This window comes from Molothrus aeneus, chromosome 6 (genome assembly GCF_037042795.1).
Source record: "Molothrus aeneus isolate 106 chromosome 6, BPBGC_Maene_1.0, whole genome shotgun sequence".
Taxonomy (NCBI): domain Eukaryota; kingdom Metazoa; phylum Chordata; class Aves; order Passeriformes; family Icteridae; genus Molothrus; species Molothrus aeneus.
In genome coordinates, this window is record NC_089651.1 from 15,724,922 (window position 1) to 15,745,690 (window position 20,769).

Here is a 20,769-nt window from a genome sequence, read left to right on the forward strand (position 1 = left end):
GGGTGTGAAAGTCACCATAGTAAGAAAGTTCCATGGAAATGTTCCTGTGCTGTCTGCTTTTTTTCAAAATAAGCCTCCAACTCACAGAATAGCTGGAGACCAGAACAGCATACTTCCATTCTTGGAAAATACTCCTCTCCCTCTAATTCACATAGACCTTAATTCATAATAATTTAGAATGGCTATATAGGTTTAAACTTGATTCTCATAAGCAGATCGCTGACAAACCCCAGGAGTGAGAGCTTAAATTGAGATAATGCAATAAATGTACATGCAATTGCTTCCAAACAAAGGGTACTATATCCTTTATATAATAAAGATGGTACGATGTAGGTGAAGTTATTGGAGGGGAAAAGTGAGAATCCATCTGGCTTCACAATATTTCAGGTATAGCAGAGCAAGAGAAAGACTGGAAGAGGTTCAGATGAACACCACTACCCCCATGGTTTTTATTTTTGCTCTTAGGTGGTAGCAGTGTGGTTTTGAAATCTTAGGAAACCCTCAGGAATTGAGCGTTTGAACTTTGGCTGCACTGAACCAATGTCAAAATGCATGAGACCCACCCAGCAGCAGATCTTTCACATAAATGGGATTGGAACATTGCCTGTGAGAGGGAAACTTTGAAAGAGTAGCTAGGAGAAACCAGAGAGGGATTTGCTAACCCTATGAGGAATCAGATGCTAGGAATAAGGAACTGATGGGAGAACAGGTGAAGGATGCAGAAAGCATGGGGATAATTCAGCAATTTGGAGGCACCATGTGGAAGTTCCTTGAGCAATCCCTCTGGACTGCAGGGAAAAACGGGATTTGACTGTCAAGCCAGCTTCCAGAAATGAAAGTTTGCAAAAATTTTAAGTGGCTTTTCTCTGTTGTGGCCTCAGTTCTCACACCAGAACCAGTTTCCATTGGGTACTGATGTATCCAGGTAGGAAAGACAAGTGGCTCAAAAGACAGAGCAGCTCCTTTCTCCTGCCCTTGATTTCCACAGCAACTGAGGCTACATGGCCCTCACCAGAAGCTGAATAGCTGCCCTGACCTGTCAGTTGTGAGTCCCTGGGCAACAGGTGCATGAGAGTGTTCCAGAGATGCTGTTCTGCCCAAAAAAATACTTCTGTGAACACCTTAAAAGGAAAAAACTTTTAGGGGGCTGTGAGATGTCTAAGCAGCACAGAGCTGCAGTGAAGGGCCATGGGTATAGTAAAGTTAGACATGGTTTGTGTTTTATGATTTCTTCTGAAGCTTCTCCTTTTTGCTCAAGGTGTTTGCTTTGTTTCCACAGGGTGGAGAATTTGTCTAAGTATTTTAGTGGATTGAAAGAACAAGAAAAACGATTTAAAGTTCTGGAAGCCCAGGTAAGTAGTATTTTCTAGGCATTTATATCAGCTTTAGAATTTCACCATCTTTCTCTCATTTAATGGTGGTTTGGCAGACCCTATGTAGGGATAAAGGGACAGAAAAACAGATCTATATTATGGTTTCACTTTCCTTATTGCTTTCTGGTGATAAATGTATGTAAAGAAAAATGTCTAAACTCCAGTAGAAAGAAGAAAAGGGAATACAACATTTCTTGCTCTCTTTGGTAGTTTACTTGAGAGTGTTTATTTCCTTTGATAAGGATGCTTCTGGAATGAAATGCTTCATCTTCTCCCCTCTCCCCTCCTTCTTGTCCTTCTCCTAATATTTCTTTTTTTTTTTTAAATGTCAGCTTGGAAAATACACACATTCTGTCTGATCTGACCTAATCTTCTTGTACATCTAATTTTCTTAAGATACCAAGTACCAACTCTCAAAAGGGAAATGTCCAACATACAATTATGAAATCCAAATAATAGCAGGAAATTCTGTCTCGAGCTTTTGATGACAAACCCTCACAATATAAACAAACAACATTTCTTACACGGCCTGAAAATGTTAAACCACCTGCTATGTAGCACAACTCTTATTGTTTTCTTTATCTCTGCGACTCTCCTGTATAATTTTGGCCTCACTGAAAATTCTTTATCTTAATACTCCTGCTACAGTTTCCTGCTCCCTTCTTATCCCTTTTATAGCTTCCTGAAAAAAGTCAGGCTATACAGGTCCAACAGAAACACACAAGGAATGCTTTATTATGTTTGTGCCAGCTTCAGGTCTTGCAATATCCTCACAAAAGAGAGCAGGTATTTAATCACTACCTACTTTGTAGATTTGCTACTGTACAGCTGTTATCTCCTCCATGGCAGAGGTTTTAACCAAAACCAACCTCTTGTGCACTCAACCAGCTCCAAACTACACATGTAAGTACTGAAAACAAACATGGAAAAGCTAATTAATACAGCTGAACAATGTAGCTTAAAAATGCAAGGTGGAAAAATAAGATCAGAAAATAACCCCATAAGGAGCTTCCTAGAGGTAATGGGAATATAAACAGGGAACAAAATATTCTTAGTTCAGAGTGAAAAAATTACCTTTTGTAAAATACATTTAAAAGCTTTGGGGCAAGGACTGTCACTCAGGGTGAGTTAGAATAATCTCACCCAGTTCAAACACATGAACAAGTATCTATTTGCAACAGAGGATTGCCTTGGGGGTTTCTTGAGTCCATGAGATAATCCTACAGAAGTACTGCAAAAGTATTTAAAATGCATAGCAATAATCATTAAAAATAAAAACTGAGCAAGTGTCCTATTATTTTTTTAATTAACAGAATTCATTTGCCTTTAGAGCTGCACCCATTTCTGTCAGTTAAGAATCATATCCTGTGTCCCAAGGCTCTACTGCATGGAGTTTTAATCATTAGAGACAGGAACAAGCTAGTTCTCAGCCACTGCAGGATATCCAATGCAATAAAGATTTTGGATATCCTTCTTAGTGACCTATTTCAATATCAACCTAATGCTGCCACACAAAACAGCCTCCAAAACCCATAAACTGAGTATGTATACACTACATGGAAAAAAGTAGCTGGAAAACTCAAAGCCACAACGTGACAGGACCTCAAGTCACTCAGATTTGAGCTAACCTCAAGCTTTATTTAATTCTGTCAGAAGCTTATATAACACTCATGTAAGTTGCTTCATTATCAGTATTCCAATAAAATAATTCCATCCCATAGCAGGCTTCCCAGACATTTTGATACTGTAACTGCATAAAAACCCAGAAATTTAAATAACTGAAAAATAATCCTGTTTATCATTTACTAAGTGAATGCAAAATAATACAATCTGCAGTGTCTTTTTTTCAACATTTTAAAGTTTCTTAAGCAATTACTACTATGTGCCCCTTGTCCTAAGGCTTTTAAATGATTACGTGACTTTTCCAACCCTATTAGGTGTGAAGAGTGCCAACACAGAAGCACCTTTGCCACAAAGAAGGGAAAGAGAAGAGCATGCAGATCAGTTTGAGACTGACATTGGATACATTGATAATTAAATTTTATTCTATTTCTTCACATTAAACCTTCTGTCCTACTGAACAAGGCCTAAGGACAACAAGCTCTCTACACTAAGCACTATCGGTGCCTGACATTCCTAAGGATTTCTTGGTCTTTCTCCTTCAATTTCCTGGGCTTTGTTTCCTGCTGCTCCCATAGCACTCGATCCTTTCTCCAAAACCATTCCACAAACAGCATTAAAACTTTCTCCTCCAGGGTGACTCTACCACCTTATTTTCTAAATACCATTTGTTCTCCAGATACCACACCCTCAATTCACCATCACCACTGCCAAATTCCACACTTCTCTGTTCAAGGGAGTCTCCTTTGGAAGGGCAGTCACTTACGCACTTAAAAACAAGCTCCTTCCTTGGCCAAGACATCAAGCTTGTACTCCTGAGCTGCTTAAAAAAAGGAAATCAAGAAAGAGTTTCCAAGGAAAGAGCCTGAATACTGAAACATTACAAAACATACAGTTCCTGGAGCTCCTACAACTCTCAAACAATTGCACTCACCAGCTTCTCTTCCCACACTGGCTCCTATGAGGTACTCCTTTGCTGGTATTCCTTCTTAAGGGCTCCTCACTCAACCTCAGAGAGTGGAATCACCTGGTTTTTGTTGGTCCCATGCCTCATCACAGCTGCTGCCAGTTCCCTGCTGGAAAGGAGCCTTTGCCTCCATGTATCACACCTCATGGAATACCTCCTTTACATCTAAGCATCTGATTTCATTTCACTTTTCTTTCTCAAGGGTCAGGAGGAAAAAGAAATCACCTAAGAGACTTTAAAACAAGAATGTGTACCAAGAATTATCGTGCAATCTAAGAATCTGGGCTGTTTGTGGCTTTTTCCATTACTTAAACTGGCTTGTACATTTTTAGCATATAAAAACTCACTGTCTTTATTAGAATTTTGCAAGATATACCATTAAAATATCAATACCATCCTCTAAGGGGAAATTTCTTTGGAATAATATAAACAGCATCAGAAGGGGGAAGTATTGGGCTATGTCTGACTCTGATACAAACTTCAACTGCATTTCCTCACACGTATAATATTGTCTCTATGCAATGTAATTGTAGATTGCACAAAAGCTTTCTGTTAGCAGAGGTGGAAAAAAAAATAAATCTCAGCTCTGACAAAAATGAGCCTTTTAATAACAGATATTAATCTTGTTATGATGGCTTAGTGAAACAGGCATTTGTCCAGTTTATTCAGCTGTGCCCCAGACCTGTGACTCCATTAGCAGCGATGGAATTTTGATAGTCCTATCTGTTCCTCACCCTGGGCAAGCAGAACTCATAAACCCAGTAAGTTGGTACTACTGAGCTGTATTTTTTTTTTGTTAAGAAATAACATAGCTCACAACAAGCCTTCCCTGCTCTTGGCAGTAGTTTCCATTTTGAAATGGCTACTATTTTAATGTGATCAGCACACTAATTATCCACTGGAACCCAAAATCTATCCATTGGGACCTGCTGTGTGTCCACTCACATGCACTGGAACAACCAATGTATTTACCAACGACCCACTAAGCAATGTGCATCCAACTGCATACTCATGAGAAAATACATTCTGCTCTGAAAACTAAAAGGTGAGTTTAGAAAAATGGAGCACAACTGCTCCTTTTAAACAGTTTTCTGCTTCTTCTACCAAATGATGCATCAGTTCAAACACAAAGCCCAAGTGATTTGGGCCTCCCAGTTAATAACTGTTAAGATGAAGTCACCCCCTCAAACATCCTTCAGAGTTTGAGCAAGCACAATCTACCAAGAAATATCACAAACTCTTCAAAATTAATCTTTCACTACTCAGTTGTAAATACTACTCTTGGGATTGGTTCATTTAGAATAATGACCAAAAAAATGTCAGTCCAAAGTGACCTGAACTAATTTGAGTTTCAAATCATGTAACCTTTCAAAGACTTTAATCTTTCAACCTTATTTATTAAATTTACTAGCACTGTGGAAAAAACCCACTCTATTTGACATTCCCTACAATGTGATTCATTGTATGAGATGACTCATCCTATGAGGGGATTATACATTGTAAAATGATTGAAAATGTTAAAAATGTGAGGTTTAGAATCTGTAAGACTTGAGGGAGAAGTTAACAAGACGGCAAAGTTAGAGTAACACTTTAAAAGGTTTTCAAGACAGTTTAGGAATCAAATAAAATGTTTGGTAAAACTCCTACAGCTGCATTACTCAGCGTGGTTCAGACAAGAAATCAAGTTACAACCAAAAGTTTATTGTATCACATAGGAAAAAAAGTCTCCAGTTCTGGTATAAATATCTGATTCCCACAAATGCCCCAATCCACATATAGAATCAGTATGGAAGCAGCACCTCCTGGAAAGGACATACAAAGGTGCAGATCCTCACATCATGTAACTGGGCACTGTTGTGCTTTCACCCTCAATGACAATGACAGAAATGTTTTTAAACAAAAAATTTAAAAGACTTTCCTTCCTGGGACAGGGCGACAAGAAATCACATCCAGTGGAAGACTAGGTTTTATTTTCATAGTTTAAAAATCTCTACATAATGAGCTCATCACCTTTTCTCCAGGATTCCACAGGATTTGGGAGCACTTCCAAAACTGGGAGTTACTAGGAAGCCCTGCAACCGTTTAGCTAACACTTCTGTTTCTTTGGATACTTCAGCTCTGGAGTATCACACTTGATTCTATCCTGCCAGGATGCAACTATCCTGTGCCCACGGAATTCTCATCAACAAAAAGGCTGGAGTTTATTTTAGGCAGCTTAATTTCTAACAATATAAAACATTCTTGGTGGCTATGATGCAAACTGTTGAACAACAAGCTACCGTGTGGTTTTCAGACCAGAAAGGGAAAAAAAAAAAAAAAAAGAGAGAGGGAAAAAAATGACCAAGACAAGTCCTGGGATGTCTCCAATGTGCTTCATCCTTCAGGACTCTTCCTCCTCCCCTTCATCAGCTACTTTAGGTCGGAAATTTTTCCTGCTCTTCTTCTTACTGCAGTGGAATCCAACTGTTCCCAGCAATGGCTCTTCACCTGCACCACTAAGCCTTGCATCAGGTTTATGTTCTGTGTTCTGGTCCCCTTCCATCATGCACTCCTCCTCCTCTGCTGCCTTTCCACTGTCACTGTCTAAGTGCCCCAGCTCAACCTTATCCTCTTCCCTCAGGTCATCAGTCCTCTTAAGAGATTTTCCTTTCAGATCTGTCTTCATCTGTTTCTTATCATCCTCCCCTGTTGATGTTTTCTTTTCCAGTCCATCAACACCTCTTTTAGTTGGTTTGGTGAAGACAATCCTCCCAGCTCCACAGCTGGAAGGGTCCTGGTTGAAGGATGGGGTGTAGCTGTCTTGGGTAGCCGAGCTCTGTTGCTCCCCTCTTTTCTTCAAAGCACCTAGAAATTCCATGGCCACTGCCCTGTTGGTCTTGTCACTGGACTCTGAAACTCCCTCCAGGCTGTATTTGGTCCAGCGCTCCGGATGTGCCACGTAGTCAGGCACTGCAGGAGAGGTTCGGGGAGCCTGCACTGCTCTGGCTTGCCTTCCCATGTTTTCTGGGACCATGTTACCTGAAACTGTGGTCGGAGGCAATGGGCGCTTGAACCTCCCATCAACAACATTATCTTCAGGCATTGAGGGCACAGACAGCTTGGCTGCCTCTTCCAGGCAATCAAAAATGCTCTGGCTACGGAGAGAGAACGTAGAACTCATGCCCTTCAGATGGAATGGCTGGACAGGAGATCTGTGACCGCTGTTTGAAGAGTCAGGTGTCCCCCCTGATCTGAAATCTCCTTCATCTACAGATGGCTCCTCAGGAGATACTGTATCAACTTCTGCTTCACCCGCCAGCCCCAAGTCATCAGAGTCAGAATCACTGAGCGACACCGTGTCTGAGGGCAGAGCTCCTTCAAAGTCTCTGCCACCATCAGCCACTATCCCCAGAAAAGGTTCACCTGCCTCCTGGTCTCCCATCTTCGAGCTGTCACTCCACTGAGGTCTTTGATGTAGGCCCAGGAACAACTCTAAGTACACTTTTCCAAACACCCAGCAAGTTTAGTGCCTAGAATACAAAGGAGCATAAACACTTAACTGTGAAATGAGAACCAAGAATGAGACCATCACTCTGTGTCATGCAAAGTAATTATAACTGCAATATAACAGTTAGCTGTGCTTTAAGGATTCCCAAGCAATTTTGCTTCAAATGAAAACATTATTTAAGGAATGAATGCACATTAAAATTAAAGATTTACACAAGACTGAATACAAGAATATGAAGTAATTGAAAGTAATGCTACCAAATTTCTTTACAGGTAACATCAGGTCCAATTACTAAAAGATGAACATAAAGCTCTTGAGTTAATCTGAATCCCCCAAAGCTGTCTTATACATCTTCCAGGAGACAGCAATGAGCTCTGCATATTACACCCTGTGTTTATTCACACTGTAAAAATCCACAAAAACACATCCAATTTCTCACACTTTTATTTGGCCAGTACAACCCTTATTGCACTAGCTCTGTACCTGCTGTCCCAATACCCATCACATTCTGCCTATTACAAATGACACTACCACTGATCCCTATCAGTGACAGAAAACCCACAAAAATATCAGGGCCACTGTTTCAAGTGTGCTTTAACGTGGCATAAAGTACGAGCTCCACTCCCTCCTTTGGCTTCATGCTCTGAAGACATTGCTAGGTTCCAGGAATTGGAAAACCAGCCAGCTCAAGAAATCTATCCCACCGGATTAAGAAAACTAATCACACATGCCATGCTCACACATGGAAATGAGGAGAGATTGCAACCACAGGCCTGCAAGAGCTGGCCCTTCAGTCAGTAAATGACAGCGTGATTTGAAGCCTGACTTCCAGGAGCAGCTGGAATACCTGACAGTGCCACCTGCTTGAAGGGAACCTTGCTGAATTCAGGTGGTTGATGATGAAGCTACCACTTGCTGGGCAATTGGAAACAGAGCTGGTGCACACACACATTTTGGTTCAGCTCACGTGACTTATGGAAACAGCTCTAACATATTATTAGAATAAGCTTGACTACCTAATTATAGGCTCTTCTGAAACGATGCAGTAAACAGACATGGAAAGTCTGTTAGTCACTCACTTTCTCTTGAGACTGAGTCAGCTTCCCCTCCTGAGGGTCAGTTAAAGCCACCAAAGATCTCAGCACTGCCACCCTAGAAAACAAACATTTCCATCATGATACTGGAAATGTAGTTTTAAAAATAATTCTGTCCCCCTGAATCATCCAAAGCTGCAGAACTGGGTTCTAATTCTGACACAAATTCATGGTGGTATAAAAGTCTGTAGATATTATTGAATTTTTGGCAGAAGAACAGCACACAGCCTAACAACGCAAGCACCACTATATTTATCCAGCCTCCACATTCACACTGCCAACTTTATCCTGTAGAACAGAAGGGAGGTTTTAACAAAATTCAAGCTGTAATTTGCATGTGCAAAGGACTAAATAAACAGCTGCATTTATGCAGCTAAGATACAAGAATAATAGTTATGCATTGTAAACATTAAATGCTGCTAAGTATTATACCATGGGTAACAGAGACTTGTATTTTCAAAGAAAGGTCATGTTGAAAGTTAGGGCCAGATTGTTACGAAGCACAAAACACTGAGAACCTTCTGAGGAGTGCTATGTTCCATGTCAGGTCTGGCTGTCTTTAACAGAAAGGATCTGACATCTACTTTTGAAAACACTGCCCTCCATGTAACCCCTAGCGGGAAATATTCTTAAAATGATACAGCCTTCTGCTCAGTTTTGCAACACATGAAAAGTAACAACTACAACTCAGAAAAGGCCTTGAATAAAGGCCTGTTTTCAGGTGGCAACAATAGTCTTCATCAGGGCTATCTTTGTCTGAGAGCACTTACACAGAAAAGAGAAATTCTGCTCCTAAGGAAATGTTTTAGCCTTAACAAAGTTAGTGTCCAAACGTGCTGGCCCTCACAGCACCCCAGACCCACTCACAGGTTTGTTATGGTGACGTGACCACAGCACGACTCGGGAAGGATGATGTTTCTCCGGAAGGGAAGGTTGCCAGTGGGCTCCTCCATCCTGGTGTTGCTCAGACAGACTCTGTGCGTCTTCCTGCTGCCTCCTGTGAGGAGGACGGACACCTCAGTCACCGCAAACCACGGCCACGGGCCTGCTCTCACGGCGCACAGAGCGCCGCACCAAAGCCCACACAGTCCCTCGGGACAGGGATCCACAGGGCCCCGCGCCAAGGAACAGGGAAGAGGGTCAGGGAAAAGAACATCGGCCGCTGGGCACTCGCCCCGCGGAGGGCAAGGTCACGATGCAGCCCCAGCCGTGCTGCCCGTCGGCCCCGGGATGCTGCTGGATGCGAACCGCCCGCTCCACATGCGGCCCTCGCTGGCCCTGCACCGCGGGCACCGCCACCCGCTCGGGCACACAGTGCGAACCGCCGGGGAAGGGAGGGGAGGAAATGGAAGGGGGAGGCCCCGTACCCCCACACCGCACAGCCCCAACACCTTCCACAGCAGCCGCACGCCTCGCCCGCCTTGCCTACCTCTGCCCCTCCGCCCACGGCCCGCGGGGCGCCGGGACATCGAGTCCCTGCCAGGCTCCGCGGAGCGGCCACAACGGCGGCAGGACCACAACTCCCGGCGGGGAGAGCGGCGCGGAAAAGGCCGGCGCCTCCCGGCACCTCCCCGCTCCGCCTCTCTCGGGGCTCCTGGGAGTTGTAGGCGGCCGCCTTGCCTCGGCGGAGGACATTTTGCGAGCCGGGGAGCGGGGCGAAGCGATGCTGAGCGGCGGGACTACAACTCCCAGGGCGCACTGCAGCGCCGACATTTCGCAGCCTGTGCCGGCCGTGGCCGGGACTCGGTGCCCGGCCGGGTGCGGGGCTCGGTGCGGGGCTCCCCCGGGCACCCCCGAGAGCCGCGGTGCCGCCCCTGCCCTGCCCGGCGCCGTGAGGGGCAGGCACGGCACCGCCGCCGCCTTCCGCAGTCGCAGTCTGGGAAAAAAACCCCATGTCACAGCTTTTGTTCTCATCAGAAAAGCAGGGCTTGGCCACCACTAACACATCCGAAGTTTTCTGTTTGTTTTGTTTCTTTTTTTTTTTTTCTCTTACGTGTTTATTCTCAAACCAGAAAACCCCAAGTCGCTTGAGGCATAAAACCGCTATCCATCCAAATAAAAAAGTTTCCATTTTCCGTCCCAGAAGAACATTTTTTGCGTGTGTGTCAAGAAGTGGAGCTCTGTCTCAAAATGTTTTATTGGTGCTGGCTAAAGAGGCTCGATTTTTGTTTTTTCCCTTATTTCAGCAAAAAGTTCAAATTTTCAGCACAAATACATTTCCCAAGAGGCTTCAATATTCAGCTTGTTTTCCCTATGTTTAGGAAAAGGTTTGCTGTGCCGGGTGGGTTGTGCCAGACAGTGCTGTGGCTGCAGAGGCTTCACTGGCTCCCTTCAAGCTGGGCCTCACCGTGACTCACCCGTAATATAAACTGCAGCCACTTTATATGCATCCTCAGTTTTTAAATACATACTTTTGCCTGCTGGAGCATTGCTAATTACAGAAATTTATGACACGAGGTCTGTGTTTGGAACACACTTGGCAGCAGTGATGAGGTTATTGCAAAATGTCTTCTGTCTAGCTGGAGTCATGCTGTAGTTTTAGAGCAGCTCTAGAGGTGTTTCCCCATTTGGTGATCCTATTTTTATTTTTTTTTATGCGTACGCATATGGTAGTATGGTCACAGGCATCCAAACTGGTATCCAGATGGAGGGAGGAAAGGAAAACATGAAGTAGGTGAGCAGGAATGGAAAGGAGAAGAGCAGTAAATGGGCAAACAAAAGGAAGAGTAAGCCTGGGTAAAGACTGCTGGTGCTGTGTAACACGGTCTAGGGTGTTGGGGAGACAGCAGGAGAGTCTCTGAGCTTAGTAATGAGCAGGCAGAAAAAAGGATGCGGAGTCATGTCCCATTTCTGTAAGAGTGGAGACAAGGAGGGTACAACAGAGTGATGCAGACAATGGCACAGTCTTGTTTTGAGCCGTGGTTCTTATTTAGATGAGGGGCTCAAAGGAGCAGGAGAGGGCAACACCACCTCTGGTGTCTCTGTCACCTGTGGGTGTGGGTGCCTTCAGGGACAAGCCCCACGTCTCCCTTCCCAGAGGCTACATGCTCTTACTTTTTGCCTGGATGCTGCATGTATTGATGACTAAGGAACCTGAATGTACCCTTTCCCTCCTTCCTGTTTTTTTATTCATGAAATTAGCTCAACTGGTTAGAGCATGGTGCTAATAAAACCCAAGGCTGTGGGTTTGATCACCACACAGGCCATTCACTTTAGGGCTGGACTTGATGATCTGGATGGATCCTTTCCAGCTCAGCCTATTCTGTGACAGAATCTGTGATATTTAGTATCGCACGCAGCGGAGAACTGAGGCTGAGCTGCTCATTCTCTGATGGCTGAGGACAAGGCAGCTTGCAGCAGTGGAAATGTTGGTGTGTTGGGACTTTCCCTATTGCTTGGCGACAGCTGAAATAAAAATAATGAGTCAGAGTCTGAAGACCAACAGATGGGAAAGTGTTTTCCCCTTGCTGGCCTGAACTGAGTGGCTCGAAGAGGGGGCTGGAAGGTGGAACTGGGCTGCAGGACAGGCCATCGTCCAAATGAGCGGGCTGTATCCAGCGTGCAGGCTCCGACGGGCTGCTCATTTGCGGGGATGGCTCCATGTGTCTGCAGGAAGGCAGCGCGTCCCTGTGCGTGGGGGTGGCATGTGAAAATGCACAGCAGCCTCAGCCCCATCTCTGGCGCCACCACTCCTTTCCTGCAAATAAATCTGTCTTTTGGCCCCATCCAGTAGCTGTTTCCGCTGCTCCCTGGCAGGCTCCTGCTGCTGCTCCTGCCCTTGGAGCCTGGGCTAGGTGCCTGGGGCAGGGACCACTGGTCCCCCTTCCCATGGCTATAGGAAAGCAGCAGGCCATTCCCCAACAGCCACCCAGATCCTGAAAGCCAGACAGAGCAATAAGATGCATTTTTCAACATCTCCTGCATCTGGAAGGGATGTGGAGGTTCCTCAGATGTGGCCACATGCAGTTCTTGAGGGGAGGTGGGGTGGGAAAGGAGTATTTTCCTGCAGGCAAAAAGGAAAAGCGGAGTCATGACCACTGCAGCCTTCTCTGCTGGGAGAATGCAGTCACACCAAGCCAGACTGGTGCAGCCTGAAGGAAATAAATGAGTTGTCCTCTCCCATTTGCTAGAATTAAATCCTACAAATGGCCTTGAAATCCCTTGTGGGGTGGGTTTTCAGAATTCAGTGCTTGATACCACCTCTCTTCTACATTGAGTTTACCTGCTTTACTTTGTACTTACATTTGGTCCTGCAACAGATTAGATTTATTCGAATGCTGTTTACCCATGTTGGTGCTATTTTCCCCTAAAGTAACTGCATGAAATTAGTTCCTGTGGAGTGAGTTTTAATGCAGGCAGACTATGAAGGTCTTTATCAACTGCATTCTTCGCAATAACAATGTTACTGCCAGCCTATAGAGAACCTGCAGGGAGACACCACAACCCCTTTTTTTTGTTAGCAACATTGCATGTGTGGGAGGGAAGTCCTTTATGAGCAAAATTAATACTCTCCGCAATTACTCCAGTTGTTTAAAAGAAACAAAAACAGTTGGGGGTGTCTGTTCATTTTGATTTAACTACAGAATATTTGCACCAAGAAAACCCTTTTCCCAATCTTGCTGCTTTTTCCTTTTTCCTATCCCTGCCCCAAAGTGCTTGATACTAAAAAAAAAAAAAAAAATAAAGCATAACGAAAGGCTGAAAAAGGTACAAAAAAACCCCACAGAACTCTAAAACTCCCCAGATCTCTTGTTCCAACAAGACCTGTGGGAGCACCATCAACCAACACTGAGCCTTGCATTAACAGCATGAATCCTTGCTGGAGGAAATCTCAGCAGTTTGCTTGCAGCCAGCAGGCAGGGTGTTGTGTGCATGCCATCTCTCCTGGCCCAACACCAACACCTCTCAGTACTCAGCAAAGCTGTGTTCTGGCATGAGGGAATGCCCTAGCAAAGCAGGGCCAAGAAACACTTAAAAAAAAAAAAAAAAGTAAAAGGTGTGATTAAACTGTAATTAGAAGTGTTACTTGCAACCACTGGCACTTGAGCTGGGTCATCTAAACCCAGTGAGAAACACCGGGCAGACCACAGTGGTTGCACAGCTTTTTATACCCTCTAATGTGTTTGCAAGTGTGAAAACAACATGGGTTTCGGTTATGCAGCAGTTTTAGCACCTGGGAGGTATTTTCTGTTTGCTCCAGGTCTCTGAGCACTGAAGTGAAAGCATCAGGCCGCCAGAGGTCAGCTCAAGGGGTTGCCCCGAACAGCACTTCTGCATCCCATTGCTTAGGTTATGCCCTGTGCAAGGAAATGTGATGTTCTGCATCCCATTGCTTAGGTTATGCCCTGTGCAAGGCAATGTGATGTTCTGCATTGCATTGCTTAGGTTATGCCCTGTGCAAGGCAATGTGATGTTCTGCATCCCATTGCTTAGGTTATGCCCTGTGCAAGGAAATGTGATGCTCCCCAGGCTGAAACTGGGGCGTGGTCAGGAAAAATATGCAGCCTCTATCTAGTTCAGGTGCACAGCATGGTACTTACAGGACTTGGAGTTCCCAGCCTGTGTCTACCACTTGCTCAAGAGCTGGTCAGGTGGGTATATGTTTCTCTCTCCCCTTCAGCACCCACTGGTGGCAGATGGTTCCTCCCTGGGGGCTGTAATTTCATTGTTGCCTACTGCCTGGTGCAGCCACAGTTCCCAGCCCTACCACAGCCCTGACAGTGAAAGAGGTTGTTGAAATAGTCACCTTTTTTCCTCCCATAACTGGAGAGGCTGTGCTGTCATGCCCAGCAAAGGAAGCAGTGGTTTGGAGCAGGAATGTGAGGACAGCCACCAACACATCCTTCATCCCTAAGCCCAGCAAGCAGAGTGGCAGGCAGAGGAGGGTGCAGCCACATCCAGCAGTGAGGGTGCTTTCCTCTGCAGAAACCTCCACCATCAACAGCTCTGGCATGAGAGAGCTGGCTGGATTTATTCCCTCCTGAGAGAATATTGCAACTCTTGGTTACAGCTTTGACAACCTCTGATTAGGAAATGGCATGAGCAATTTATGCATGTTAATCACAGTAGTCTTAGTACGAGACAATTAGGCTCATTGCTGCTTAGAAAACAAACAGCCCAGATGAAGCTTACGAAACAGAGATTGCCAAAGCAAAAAATACCTCCATAACTTCTCATTAGAAACACTCTAGGAGGTTTTAAAAAGAAAAAAAAATAGTTTGGGAGGGAGGAGGAAAAGAATTTCCACTGGGAAAACATCCTGGCATGGTCCAGTTTAGAAAAATTCATGCTTTTATTTTTAATTCCTGAAAAATCTTGTTTCACAAGGAAAAAAAAATATTCCAGTCACATTCCTAGGCAGTGGAATTCCACAGTAAGGTCTCCAGTGACTTTCCAGGTCCTTCAGACCTCTGGAGAAAAATGTTAAAGAGAAGTGTAAGCCAGGGTTGTCTGTGCAATATGAGCACAAACAAGCTGCAAGCACTGCATCCACCCTTCCCTTCACACTCGCTTATCCCTGTGGCCTCACGTGCTCTGACATGGCAGGACTGCTGTTTTCCAAGGATAACCCATATCTCCACACAACCTTAAAGGGGCCTGTTTTCCCCAGTCCTCTCCCAGTATCATATTCAGCTCATCTGTTTCAAGCACATCAATGCTCGTACTCAAACCTGAAGAGCAAATAAAGGGGACCGAAGTGCAAACAAAGGGGACCTTCCCCACTTGGCTGGGGAAGGTTTAAGATCCCAGCTATAATTCCAGGCTGAGGTCCCAAGGCACACACCCTGGATGCTAAATACATGCTGTGCTTTGCCAGTTAGTCTCCACTATTGTTTCTCCCCCTTGAACACCAGCCTGGGTCTGACAGTGACTCACATCAGCTTAATCCTAGCTCCAGAGGCTGGAATAATTTTATCCCCATCTGGAGCAACAATGCAGTGTCACAATCCAAACGTTTTAAAGCATGAAGCAAATAGCATCACTTTCATGGGAAACCACCTAGAGGGTCAGCTGAGGACGGTCTTCCCTGCAGCCCCAATTTTGCTTGAATACAAGAATGAGACATGCCCGTTCCCTTGGAAGACGTGGCAGAAATCAGTACGCGATGGAAGGAAACAAGATCTGACAACACATCATTAAAAATCTACTAACAAGGGGGAATTGCTTTCTTTTTTTTGTTTATTGTTTTTAAATATCACTTTTTTTTCTTTCCAGAAGTCATTATGTCCGACTCCATTAACATTCAGGTAAACAAGTGAAAGAACAACAGATGGGCATGATCTCGCAGCACAGGCACAGCCGCTGGGAGCAGGGCTTGCCTTTCTTTGCAGCAGCTCAACGTTGTGTTCCCTCCCTGCCCTCCCTCCCTCACCTTGTACCCCCTCCCTTCTCTGTACCAGCACGGGTGATGGCTGGCAGCTGCTGCAGGACATTGCTGCTTCAAACACAGAGCAAAGTCCAGGACAGGACACAGGAAGGCAGGCAGCTGAGGGAGGGATCACAGCACCTGGCTGCCCACCTCACTCCCAGCCAGGCTTTCCCCTGATGGTGCGGAGGGGCAGGCAGGAGCAGCAGCAGTGGCATTACCAGCCCAGTCCCCATCCAGATGGCAGCACAGGACATTTTGGGCAAATTTTGGTCACTTTAGGAGGAGCCCCTCAAGTGTGCACAGGACTACCACCACACCCCCCCTCCACCCCAGGCTGAATTTCAGCATAGTCATTCTTTCTGCAATCCACAATGGCTCCCCTACAGCTGTGCCCCCCTTCTCGTGGGGATGCACAACTGCAGCAGGCACTATTTCAGGCAAGCAACCTTTCTGCCTTCCCTCAGCACCAGTCCAGATGCATACTCAGCCTGCCTGCAGGCCCCCCTCCCAGAGGCTGTAAAAGCCCATGCTGTCAAAGCCAGATTCACAGAGCATCTTGGTGTTAAGGTTAACTGGTTGTAAAATTGCAGCAGTTCATCACACTATGCACACTATGAGAAATGTTTATTAAATTGATTTTTGTTTCATTTCTTAAAAAAAAAAAAGGCAGAAAGAAGTTAAACACACTGCTTTGTGGCATGCTCCACAGTATGAAAAAATCCCAAGCATTCAGTTAAGCTGTCAGCGGCTCTGTTTGACCTTTGGATGCGGTCTTTGAACTCAGACCTGGACAGTTGACACTCCTCATCCCCACCTCAGCTCACAGCCATTTTCTCAGCTGCCACTAGCTCCAGGAGGGATGCTTCCATGGAGAGGGAGGGGTCTGTGTTTACAGCCTGCAATTCCATCCTTTTCTTCCCTGGGGCTGTGGAGAGGAGCAGTACAGGGTGCCATGTTGCATACACAAAGGCACAGTATGCAGGAGAGGCACTGGGCAGAGCAGGGGTCCTGCCTAGTGGGTTTTCCCCCTTCACCTCAGCCAGCTTTGGGACTGACCAACTGGCAGAAGAACCCTGTGGCTTTTGGATCCTGCGTGCTTGCAACTGGACGAGTCCCCTCAGCCCTTCATAGCTCCCTTTCTAGTTTGTGTTAACTCAGGTCCAGCTTCACAGGAGACCCAAGTGGGTAGTTTTTTTCAGAGAGGGTTTCTCAACAACTTCATTGTTCTTAAGCATGATGGTTCCTCTCTGTCCCTGTTCTCCCAGGGCTGACTCCTCCAGCTGAGGACCATTCCATCAAGTGTGGGGACTCAGCTGGTAACTAAAGAAAGCATTGTCCTCTCTGCAAGCATCCTTCTGTCTCTGCTCCCATCACCCTTCTCTAGCCGTTCCCCTCCTTGAGCACCTTTCCTGCAGCAGCCACTGAAACAGAAGATGGCTCAGGAAGCTGCCTCTGGGACTCTCCACAAGCCACCTCTGAAATGAGCCAGATGGGGAACTGTACACCCCCTGTGGGACACAGTCTGAGCAAACTTCCCGCTCTTCCTCCTCTCTCAGCTCTCAGATTCCCTCTCCAAGTACCACTTTCTCCCAATTGCTCCTGCCTGGGACAGCTCAAACCCTTAAAGTACAATGTCTGAGGACACACCTGACCTGCATCGAGACCCAGTCTGTCTTCAAACAGAGCTCCAGCTATGTACACAGCATCAACTGAATACTGAACAATATCAAAAATACGGTATAAGGAAAAGAAAACAGAATTGAAATGCTTAATGGCATATTTATACACATTTACCAACAGTCAACAAAAAAGGTGGCAAGTTACACATCCATTCTGTATGCTGACAATCCTGATGCACATAGATGTAAACACACATGCTTGGATGATGCATATACATATGGCCACGTAACAGAGTAGATGACCTGAAGGAGCTACGCTGGGGAGCAGGGGAAGGGGTTACCTACTGCAAAACCTCACCTCATTCTCAATGTGCACAACATGGACATTCAGGGCAGTGTTGCTTTAAGGCTATTTCTAAGGCTGAATCTTTTCTTGTCCAACCTCTCAATATGAAGATCTGTTGAAGCACTTCCTCCTCTTTACCCAGCACAACTTGATATATATATATATATCTATATATATTTACCTATATACTTTTTAAAGGCCCTATATACTAAAAGGCAGGAAGAGGAAAGGGGGGAGTAGAAGGGAAGAAAAACTTCTGAATGGATCAATTTGCCCCAGTGCAGGAATCTTCTATCCTGTAATGGCAACAGCCATGACAGCCACGTGCAGTGGACAAGGTACTAGTTTGAAAATGATTGATTATCACAGGCCTCCCTCCCTATCAGATCTGAAGCTCTCTGTTGTGACAAAGGGGGAGAAAAACTTTAAGAAACAGAAAGACTCCTGAAGTGGGGAAAGTGATCACTAATTTAAACTCCTCCCCTCACCTGCTTCAAGGTGGCAAAGGAGCTGAGATACTATAATTTCCAGCTCAAGTGCCCGTACGGCTAAGGAAAAGGCTTTGCTGAAAAATATATATCTATAGAACTATACATATAGATCATCTTTTTAGTGACACTCTGATTTTATTACATAGCTCCTGGGTCACTCTCCCCCTCTATCTACATGGTGACAGAGTGGCATATAAAAGAAGCCACAGACATCAAAGTGATAACCAAAGTTACCAGATCACAAGAATGTGTTTCAACTGGTGTGATCTAACATGCTAAATTACCTTGATTTTATAAGCTGATCTGCTGTTAATATAACTGGAAGGTCTTAAAAATAACCTTTTTTTCACAATCAGATTATGACAATTTCTCAGCAATATTACAGTGTGTGACAATATGCTATAATTAAGAATAATTTCACTGAACAAGAGAGTGATGCAAAGATGAAATTTTAAGCATGTACACGTATGGTTGGGAACACCCAAGCATCATCCTGCAGTACATAAAAGCAGGATTTCTAAAGTCAAGGACTTTTTTTTTATGTTTTCTTCTTTTCCCAGTATCATTTCTATGTGAGCATTAGCTTAACAGTGGAAACTTGGTATAGGACTAGATTCTCCTTGAAACATATCTCTATAATGAAACACTGAAGGACATTAAAAAAGTAATTTAATTTTCAGTTTGTTATATTTGAAAAACTGGGACTAAAATTCACCCCCAGCCGCTGACCTTTTAATGCAATGAATCAATGCAACTGAGCCAATTTATAAAATTATAGCCCCAAGAAAAAAAAAAAATCACAAAACCAAAAAACATTTTTACTCAGAGTAAAACAGTTTCAGCATGACTTCTGTTAAGGACTGACCTACCAATGGAAACAGGCTGGAGAGAACAATGCCTGTGTTTCCCCTGGGATACATTGCACCCAGGCAATGGAGCCTGCATCCTTTCCCCTCCACTCTCCCAGGCTTTGGACAGTCAGCCAGGCTTCCCTATGGACAGCTTGGAAACACCAGGGAGGTGGGGTGATGGCTGGAAAAGATGAGTACAAATTAACAAAAATACTGAATTCTGCTTCAACATCCAATCAAAAAAGTTGGTAAAACCAAGGCAAAGTTTTCTGAGACCAGGCTGCACCCTTCTCCTCCGCACATCTTCCACCAGTGTTACTTCTGAGTTACTGGGGGTGGGGAAGGAGGAGGAAGGACTTGATCTCCTGCTACAGCAGCTTTCCCATCACACAAAACTGATGTGTAACTAACTCAGCCACAAAGATACGGGAAAGTTTTATTTATTAAAAAAAAAAAAAAAAAGTACTTCAAAATAAAAATGATAAGTACTGTATGGTAATATTGGAAGCATATATACACAATTTTCTTTGTCTGTTGTCGAAATGTCTCCTGGTCACTCGGTGGCACTTGGGGTCCCCTCTAGCGCCGTCCGCCCTGATCCCCCCTTCCCCTGCCCGGCTCTCACGGCTCAGTAGACGGAGCTGTTCCTTATGCCACAGCACAGCACCATGCTCAGGATCATCTCAAAGATCTGTTGAGAGACACAGGGGCACCACTGAGGCAACAACCAGTACGATGCAAGAGTTCTCCCCATGCCAAGGTCCCCCACTCCACATTAACACTCTCATGCCAGAGGTAAGGGCAGGGATGCTACACCTTTGTTGCTGTTTTCATATGGAGTTGGCCAATTTGAGATAAGGCACTGTCCTCCCATCTCTCACTGGCAGCAGTGGTGGTACCTGACAAACTTTTTGGCCAACAGCTACACAGCAAATGCCTCGAAATCCCGCCAGCACTACAACCCAGCCTTTGCACAGATGCCATGTTACACCCCCACAGCCCCCAGCCCTCACTAGGGAGCAAACCCAACGGAACAAAGCAAGCAAATCCCTCCCCACTGCAGACCCCAGCAACAAAACATGGCAGCCTGTAGAACAAGTGGTTTTGGAGGAGGTTTCAGTGGTGCTCTGCCTTTTTGGCTGGGTTTGCAGGTGCTCCTGCTCTACTGAGCTTGCCAGGTGCCTCCCCTAACATCCTGACTCCCAGAGGGATGATGAAGCCCTTGGTCTCGCCATGTTCCAGGGCTCTGTGGTGCATAAGGCTGGTGCTGCATGCAGAGTTTCAGGGGCACCCAGAAGAGAGGGACAGATCCAGCCCAGCTGGAAGAGGACCAGGTTGCCCTGAGGTGGCTTTTCCCTGTCCCACCAGGCTGTTACACTTACCATGATCACAGCAACCACGACAGCAGCGATACCGATCAGGTAGAGCTTCCCAGAGAAGAGCTCATCGATTTTTTTGTGACAGTTGGTGTTCTGAGGCAGAGAAGCACACCAATCAGTCAGCCTGCTTTCCCCACAGCCACCCCCAGCACCAAAAAAGGCAGGTCAGCTTC

General features: G+C 45.2%; 3 protein-coding genes across 6 annotated transcripts in view; 1 reads left to right on the forward strand and 2 right to left on the reverse strand.

Moving 5' to 3' along the window:
* The window catches only part of TRPM5 (transient receptor potential cation channel subfamily M member 5), a 35,337-nt gene extending 31,926 nt beyond the window's left edge, over positions 1 to 3,411 (forward strand). Inside the window, exons 22-24 of the mRNA XM_066552342.1 lie at positions 1,280 to 1,352; positions 2,186 to 2,276; positions 3,311 to 3,411. Of these exons, the coding sequence (XP_066408439.1) occupies positions 1,280 to 1,352; positions 2,186 to 2,276; positions 3,311 to 3,411 (265 nt within the window). The remainder of the gene's footprint in view (positions 1 to 1,279; positions 1,353 to 2,185; positions 2,277 to 3,310) is intronic.
* Positions 3,412 to 6,291: 2,880 nt separating this feature from the next.
* TSSC4 (tumor suppressing subtransferable candidate 4) lies at positions 6,292 to 10,040 on the reverse strand. 4 transcript variants are annotated; one of them, XM_066552156.1, is made up of 4 exons: positions 9,971 to 10,040; positions 9,409 to 9,538; positions 8,527 to 8,599; positions 6,292 to 7,469 (listed from the first exon to the last, which is right to left on the reverse strand). In XM_066552156.1, the coding sequence occupies exon 4, from the start codon at positions 7,379 to 7,381 to the stop codon at positions 6,341 to 6,343; it is 1,041 nt and encodes a 346-aa protein (XP_066408253.1). In that variant the 5' UTR covers positions 7,382 to 7,469; positions 8,527 to 8,599; positions 9,409 to 9,538; positions 9,971 to 10,040; the 3' UTR covers positions 6,292 to 6,340. The 4 variants fall into 4 exon arrangements, with proteins under 4 accessions (XP_066408253.1, XP_066408252.1, XP_066408254.1 ...); XM_066552155.1 differs by having other exon boundaries at positions 9,909 to 9,971; XM_066552157.1 differs by lacking the exon at positions 9,971 to 10,040 and adding an exon at positions 9,933 to 9,962.
* Positions 10,041 to 15,702: 5,662 nt separating this feature from the next.
* Positions 15,703 to 20,769, reverse strand: part of CD81 (CD81 molecule) — a 34,318-nt gene continuing 29,251 nt past the window's right edge. Inside the window, exons 7-8 of the mRNA XM_066551331.1 lie at positions 20,600 to 20,689; positions 15,703 to 19,908 (exon numbers count right to left, since the gene is read on the reverse strand). Coding sequence (XP_066407428.1) covers positions 19,846 to 19,908; positions 20,600 to 20,689 — 153 coding nt within the window. The 3' untranslated portion in view covers positions 15,703 to 19,845. The remainder of the gene's footprint in view (positions 19,909 to 20,599; positions 20,690 to 20,769) is intronic.

Bases quoted from the DNA above. Each gene is read 5' to 3' on its own strand.
- TSSC4 (XM_066552156.1), bottom strand. From the start codon at position 7,381: ATGGGAGACCAGGAGGCAGGTGAACCTTTTCTGGGGATAGTGGCTGAT.